This window comes from Salvia splendens, chromosome 19 (assembly GCF_004379255.2).
Source record: "Salvia splendens isolate huo1 chromosome 19, SspV2, whole genome shotgun sequence".
Taxonomy (NCBI): Eukaryota; Viridiplantae; Streptophyta; class Magnoliopsida; order Lamiales; family Lamiaceae; genus Salvia; species Salvia splendens.
The window spans coordinates 24,688,856-24,696,791 of record NC_056050.1 but is presented as its reverse complement, the minus strand read 5'-3'; the positions used below and the strand labels follow the sequence as shown (position 1 = coordinate 24,696,791).

The following is a 7,936-nucleotide window of genomic DNA, read 5'->3' as shown; positions in this document are numbered from 1 at the left end:
TAAAATCATTTTTAATTTTGTGTTAAAGTCTTTTTTATCCTAAAGTACTTATAATTTGAACCATGCATCTTAATTATTCTCTATGTAACAAAATAAACATTTTAAATATTTTTGAAATATAAATATTTAGTCCTCTACTTATATCACTTTTGTATATAATATTTACAGTGATTTTAAATGTACATATATTTACACTAATTTTATATTTTAAAATGAATAATACATATTTGCAAGCTGAAGCATGTTTATATTTTATTAATAAAGCTAGTGCAGTAGTGCTACTTAAATATTAATATAATATTTATTTATTTTATTATTAAAAATAATATTAAATTAAATATTTAATATTTAAATATAAGTTCCGCCCCGCCAAAAAATATATATTTAGAGCTTAATTACCAATGATTATAAAATCATATAATATTCCAACTCTATTAGAAAATCGTTCACAACAATTCTCACCCCCTGACCTGGTGCTCAATTAGCAATATATAGGATGAATTAAGAATTCTTCAATTATAATTCACAAGACCATGGAAATAAATAACTAGCTAATAATATGGTAATTCACTTCATGTTACATCTGATTATGAATATATCACAAATACACAACCAATCTGATTATGAACATATCACAAATACACAACCAGAGGAACTTGTTTCAAGTACAAATAAATGATAACAGAAATATATCAAGCATTACTAATAATTTCAATAATGTTGCTACAATTATCATCATGCAACAATGATAAGGAACTATTGGAATATGTAGCCCCACTTTGTTCCTCATTTCTTGCCATATACGCTGGACAATTAGGAGTTTGGAGATGTTCGACATCACCTTCTAACATCTCCAACACCTTATTCATTGATGGACGATTGTTCGGATTCATTTGTATGCACCATAATGCAACAATAGTCATCTTACGACCAATGTTTCTATCGTCGTTTTCATCAACATTTCCAATGTCAATGTCACTAACTGCTTGGTTCAAGTGGTCGTAAATCCAGTTTGGAAAATACTTACTAGATTCATCATCATTCCCGGTCAAGTCTTTGTTTAAGTTTACCATTTCCATCAACAACATTCCAAAACTATACACATCAGCCTTGTAAGACACTAAGCCAATACTTCTATTGATAAGTTCAGGAGCAACATATACTATGGTTCCTCTAGCCGCCGTCAATGTCACTGCCTCCTTGTTTGCGGTGCATAATTTTGCCAGCCCAAAATCTGATATTTTTGGCACAAACTTATCATCAAGAAGTATATTGTGAGCTTTGATGTCAAAATGTAAGATTTGCATGTCACAACCATGATGTAAATACTCAATCCCTCGAGCCACTTCAACGGCAATCTTAAATTTCATATCCCAATCCAATGAAGACGCTTTTTCTTGGTTGAAGACGTACTTGTCAAGCGAACCATTTGGCATAAAATCAAAAATGAGGGCACGTTTGGATCTTTCAGCACAATAGACAACAAGCTGGACAATGTTTACATGATGGATCCTTCCAATAGTTGCTATTTCATTGATGAAGTCCTGCCCATTTGCTGCAGATTTTCCGAGCAATTTGACTGCTACAAGATGGCCACTTCGAAGCTTTCCTTTATAAACAGAACCGAAGCCTCCTTGGCCTAGTTTATCTTCAAAATTCTTAGTCATCTTCTTTATGTCTGAGTAGGAATACCTTATTGGTACGAGTTTATTGTCACCTTGTAGGAATGATTCTACTCCCTCAAATAAGGACAAGCGCCTTCTTCGGAAATTGTAGATAAAAAACCAGAATACCAAAGGACAAATGATTATCCTTGGTGCCCATATGATGAGCCCCGTGTTTACGGCTGTGATAAAATGGAAAAGGAACATTTTGCTAAAACAGTAACTTGCACTAACTGATATTGAAATGTTAATTCAACATACCAGGTATCACGAGGTAGTAACCTTCATTACACCACACACATGATAAAAAAAAAATACACGAGTATAATTAAGAGCGATAATAGATTTGATTTTGTCCTAGTAATTAAAAGATAAATGAATTTATAGATTGTTACGGTTGTAGGTGAGTAAAAAGTAGAGTGGCAATCCAACTCCAGCTCCGATGATTATTATGAGAAGGGGGTTTAGTGCTGCGGTTAAACAAACTAGGGTTTGTTTGGGAGACAAAGTTAGCAATCTTATCTTTATCCATTGTGTTGGTATAATACATAATCAATTAAGAAGAGCGCACCTGTAATTGCCACACAACTCGCCACAAAAATTACTGCATATATATATACACATAATTAAGGAGACATGATTAACAATATTGACTTAAGAGCTGGGCAGATGGACTTATATGCAAATTTAGAATTTAGTACAACTTGAATTCAGAGAGCATACCAACTAATACAAAGTAATTAGTTGCTGATTCCAAACTCCGATAGTAGTAGTCTGACAATTAAAAATGAATATTTGAGAAATTAAGAGATAGTACTAAAAAGAGAAATGAAATTGAAGATTCTTACAGTATTTTATCTCTCCTGTAATGAAGTCAGTGAATGAATATAGTAATAGACCAGTAATTCCAGTGATGATTGTCACAGGAAGGCTCACCCCTGCAATTATGAAAACTGAAGTTTGTTTGACAAAATTAGATCTCTTCTTGATTGATATATGTGATACAAATTGATGAAGAAAAAAGAAAAAAAATTGTTACCTAGAATGGCAAGAGGAATTAGGAGATACCCTGCAAATATATATACATATATAGGGAGATGATCAAAATAAGTATGTGTTTAAATCCAGAAATGCAGCCCAAATCTCAGCCCTAGGATTAGATGATCTAATGGTCAATAATTAACCAAAAACACGGAAGGTCATAATTAAGCAGTTTTAGGTCATATTAGAAGATTTGAGTTTAATGTTATGTTAAGATCATTTTAGATCATACTTGGTTAATATGACCTAAAAAGACACTAACCATGACCTAAAAACTGCTTAATTATGATATTGTTCTGCGTTTCTGTATTTAAATCTAGTTTTCATAGATCAAAACCCTATATATATATATATATATATATAAGGTTTCAGCTTTCTTACCCCATATTGATTGTTGACCGTAATAGAAGTTGAGTTCAGCCCCATACAAGAGAAATCGATGGATTTTTTAGAGTGAAACATTACCCAGTTCCAGATCCATGAATTCCCATTCCGGCCACGTGGTCGCGATTATTAGATCTAACATACACATATGTGGTAGCTCTGAGGCCAAGATGCGCCCAACATAGACATAACTAAATCTGTGATGTGATACATTAGAGGCACAATCTTGATTAATATCTGTAAAGAGAGAAGAATTGCTTAACGGGTTGCGGCAGCTGATCAAGTTAACTAGCAATTCTTCCCTAGGGTCAAAATAGTAGAATGGATAGATGGAGTAAGAAGAATGAGTGGTGAAGTTGTAGCCATATGAGGAATGGATAGGGAAAGAGCAGGTGTCTTCGTTGTTTATGGAAGCATCAACCAGCCTGATGGTGGAATTTTGATAGTCGATTGCTTTGACATAGTATTTGAGAGAGTTTAGATGAACGAAGGTGACGTTGATTTCACAGGTGAGTTCGAATTTGGGATCACCGCAGTTTTCGGGGTTGTTGAGGCGGAAAGGGTAGCTTATATTGCGAATAGCACCGCAGACTGAAGGACTGCATTCCTTTGCCTCAGCAGAAGGGAAGAAATGGAGTGAGAGAATCAAAGTGGTGAGGAAGATGATGAGCTTGTGTGTTGTGATCATCCAAACAATATTTGTAAGCTGAAATAGATAGATCATGTATGTCACCCACTACACGTGCATGCCAACTTCCACATCACCCCACTTCACCACTCTCCCACTACCTCATCACTTCATTTGAGATGCCTACCCTCTTTCCTTGTTTTCTCTTTTGCAATCCACTTCCCATCTTGGTAGCATTACATGGTGCAGGCTTCATTTTTAATAGGACAACCCAAAATGAAAAACGTTTCATTTTTTGGGGAGAGAGGGAGTATATAAAAATATCTTTTTCACCAACAGGTATATTTATTCCCTTGTTGAATTGCTTTCAATGCATATTATAGTTTCTTATAATTTTTTATGATATTTCAGTGAGAATTCTTTAAAGGTGTATTCTAGTGTAGGAGAAACCGGTGAATCTATTGTTTATTTTGCTCTCAGGATTTTATAGATGGAAAAAAGGGAGGACGCATAGACATTTTTGTATTTAGTAGGAATTATTAGGTGGAATAAATAGAGAGAAAAAGGTAGTTGAATATTTTAATATGGAAAGAAGAGAGAGAGATTTATTTTCAAATATAGAAAGTGAACACCTTAACTGAGATAAACTAAAAGGAAAGATAGACATTTTAAATGAGACAGAGGAAATAGTTTTTATTTGTGTGTGAATGACATGATAATGTTGGATTCTTTATGGGAAAATAAGATATTGTTGGATATGCATACACTTGCACTCATTATGAGAGTTGATTTTTTGCCCTTTTTTGCGGTTCATTACATGTTTGTTTAATATCTTAGTTTTTAAAATTATGGAGTAATATAAATTTAAAGGAAGAAAATGTAAATTTCAGATATTTGAAGGATGAACATATAAAATTATATATTACCGTGATATTAATATAAATTGCATATGAGGAATATTTATTTATAACTATTTATGAGGGTCATTTTCTAAAATTTACACTAGTTGACTAGTGTAGTACCTCCGTTCCACAAGAATATGCGCTCTTTCCTTTTTAGTCCATTCCACAAAAATATGCATTTTCAAATTTTGGAAACTCTTTTCTCTATAATGCGGTGAGACTCATTCTCCAATAGCAATACTTTAATTACTTTTTCTACGTCTCTTTTATTTTGTTGAATAAGGTTTCTGGTGTGGACGAAGCTACTCTTCTCGCGATGTTTATGGCGGGCTTCAAGTAGATGAAATCAATTTGTGAAATCCTTTGACGTTGCAGGAGACTTTTGCATTAGAAGTAGCGGCTACATAACCGGCTGACGGCTGAGGAGCTCGCTGCAATTGGAACAAATTAGCAGCGGCTGCGTTGATTTTGTTGTGGCAAGTTGGATAAAAAGGCACATACATTAGTCCGATAAAGTAATAACAGACTAATGTAAAGTGTGTGACCATTTTTTAAGTTTATTGGAAGTATTAATTTGGGCCAAAATTGGTGAATTTAGGGACCAATATTGATGGAGTACGTACTAAACAAATACTAAACAAGCCCAACAGCAGTAAAGCCCAAGAAAGAGTATCAGTTCGGCATGGCTAAAGAGTATCAGTCCGGCATGACTCAAGAGTTCAGTTCGGCACAACCACAGAGTTCGGCCCCAACCTACAGCTCGGTAAAAGCCAACCAATCAAACTCTGCTCTCTGGTCGGCATCAAGCTCTACTCTCAGATCGGCAAAAGCTGCTCGGCAATAATTCAGCAGTCCGGTCTCAGTATTCGACCGAACTAGGAAGTAGTGGACTCATGCAAGATTTCCACCTCCGCTACACCGACGATCTATTTAGTGGTGTCAAGCAGTCATTAACTCATGCAGGATAGTGGACCCATGCAAGGTCGCCACGACCTCCACGACATCCACTACCTAATAAATGCTGCATGCCACGATCTTGGTTCAATGTATAAATAGAACCTAGGTCAGATAGATAATCTCCTTCGGTTAACTTCTGTTAAGCTCTCTAGAGAGAAAATAGCAAATAGCAAGTCTGTATTGTTAGCTGTAGAAAACAGATCAAGCAATACAACTCTGCCCTCTTTTCTTCCCGTGGACGTAGATTTACCTCAGTAAATCGAACCACGTAAATCTCTGTGGGTTGATCTTCCTTTATTTTTACGTGCATTCATCACCATCAAAAATTCGCCGATTCATCACTGGCGCCGTCTGTGGGAAACAGAGAACCAAATTTGTGATAAAGCGAATTTTTGACCCTTTTTCCACCCCAAAAAAATGCATACCAGATCACACACTACCCGTAATACCGTTCGTGATAACCGTGAGGAAGCTAGTCCAGCTCGCAGGTCTGAAAAACGGCCTCGGGAGACATCTACCTCCGGTTCTCACGAAGGAGGAACAAGCCACTCCAGGAGTCATCGCACCGAGTCTTCCCAGCAGCCCGATTTAAATGAAGCTGTCAAGCTGTTCTTGGCCGAGAAGCAGGAGGAGTTCTTAACCTTCCTGCAGAAGAGCCAACAGCCGGAGAAGACAACAGCGGATTCTCCCTTCTCATCCAGACATGAAAGTCACTACCGCAGTAGTGACGTGTCTTCCAGGAGAAAGAATCCTCAACCCCGACATGTTCCTGTTCCTCCTCGGTACCGGAACCACAGGAGAACTCCATCTCCTCCGTACCGAAGAGATGTCGGGTTCGCCATGTACGGAGCATTAAAGACTCCGTTCTCGGACGACATCACCCGAACTCCTTTGCCGCGGAACTACCGGACACCGTCAATGACTTATGACGGGCTAGAGGATCCTCATGACTTCTTGGGACGCTATCAATATAATATGGCGAACCAGGGTCTCAATGAGGTCCATATGTGCAAGCTGTTCCCCGAGCTGCTCATCGGGAACGCCAGAAGGTGGTTCGACAGCCTTCCTCAAGGCAGCATTAGATCCTACCGAGATCTAATGGATGCTTTCCACAGGAGGTTCTTTCAGAAAGCAGAAGCCCGGATCACTTCGGCTCAGCTGCTTTCTATACGTCAAGGTCGCGACGAAAAGATCAGCGACTTCCTGACGAGATTCCATAAGGAATGCCTACAAGTAGATAATCTCAATGATCTACTTGTCATTTCGGCATTCCAAAATGGAATCCTGCCCGGAGCTCTCTACAGAAAGCTCGTGGAGTGCGGTCCGCAAACAGCTCAAGAAATGTGGGACATTGCGGACCAGTTTTCCCGTGCGGATGAGGCAGACCGTCGAAAACGGTCTTTAGACAGCTCATCCCGAGGAGACGAAAAGAAGCCCGATCATAGCGATCAGAGGCTTCCTCGCCGAACTCCTTTTGAAAGAATTCAAAGGGCACCGGTACAAGGCAGATTGGGACCACGTCTCAACCCCGAGAAGCCGCCCGCTCAGTTCGTACCGCTGAACAAGTCAAGAGCGGAAATTTTCGAACTACATTCCGATATGTTCGAAAGACCAAAGCGGATGACGAAATCAGCCGTGCGGCGACCTCAGGATCAATATTGCTCCTTCCATCAAGCCCACGGACACGATACCGAGGAGTGCCGAGATTTGGCTGCAGGTATTGATGTTCTTGTGAAAACAGGAACATTAAAAAAATACCAAAGCAAGCAGCCGAAAAAGAACAAAAGACAGAGAGGTGCGAACTGCAATCCTCAGGATCCGAAAAGGCATGAGGATCCCGAAGACGACGACGAGCCGCAATATGATGGAGTAATCCTGACTATTGATGCTCTCCCTGCCGGGAAGACTAAGTCGTCCCTAAAAGCAGAACGCAGAGGTTCCAATCAAGAGGAGCCAACACATAAAAGGCTGAAGAAAGACGAAGTGATTACATTTTCAGATGCCGATCCCGTCCCAGCCATCTCTCCTCACCAAGACGCTATTGTCATTCAAGCCGGAGTGGCAAACAAATTGATCCACAGAGTATTTGTGGATACAGGAGCGTCAGTCAGCATTCTTTTTAAAGAATGTTTCGATAAAATGGAAGTGGATCCAGCTCGGCTCAGTCCGGCTCCACTTCCTCTGAAAAGTTTCGCCCAGGAGGACACCCGCCCTGAAGGTATTATCAGCCTTCCGATCACGGTGGGAAAAGCGCCTACAAGCTCCAATACGATGATCGAGTTCTTTGTGGTGAAAGCTCGGTCCCCGTACAACATCATCCTGGGGAGAGACTGGCTCAACACAGTTCGGGCCGTTTGCTC

General features: G+C 38.9%; 1 protein-coding gene across 3 annotated transcripts; it reads right to left on the bottom strand.

Annotated features, from left to right (window-relative positions):
* Nucleotides 1-596: 596 nt before the first annotated feature.
* On the bottom strand, nucleotides 597-3,777 carry LOC121779369 (rust resistance kinase Lr10-like). 3 transcript variants are annotated; one of them, XM_042176699.1, is made up of 5 exons: nucleotides 3,087-3,777; nucleotides 2,704-2,733; nucleotides 2,513-2,617; nucleotides 2,388-2,438; nucleotides 597-2,268 (listed from the first exon to the last, which is right to left on the bottom strand). In XM_042176699.1, exon 5 carries the CDS (start codon nucleotides 1,869-1,871, stop codon nucleotides 693-695), a length of 1,179 nt encoding a protein of 392 aa, XP_042032633.1. In that variant the 5' UTR covers nucleotides 1,872-2,268; nucleotides 2,388-2,438; nucleotides 2,513-2,617; nucleotides 2,704-2,733; nucleotides 3,087-3,777; the 3' UTR covers nucleotides 597-692. The 3 variants fall into 3 exon arrangements, with proteins under 3 accessions (XP_042032633.1, XP_042032634.1, XP_042032636.1); XM_042176700.1 differs by having other exon boundaries at nucleotides 597-2,438; XM_042176702.1 differs by lacking the exons at nucleotides 2,704-2,733; nucleotides 3,087-3,777 and having other exon boundaries at nucleotides 2,513-2,696.
* Nucleotides 3,778-7,936: the final 4,159 nt, after the last annotated feature.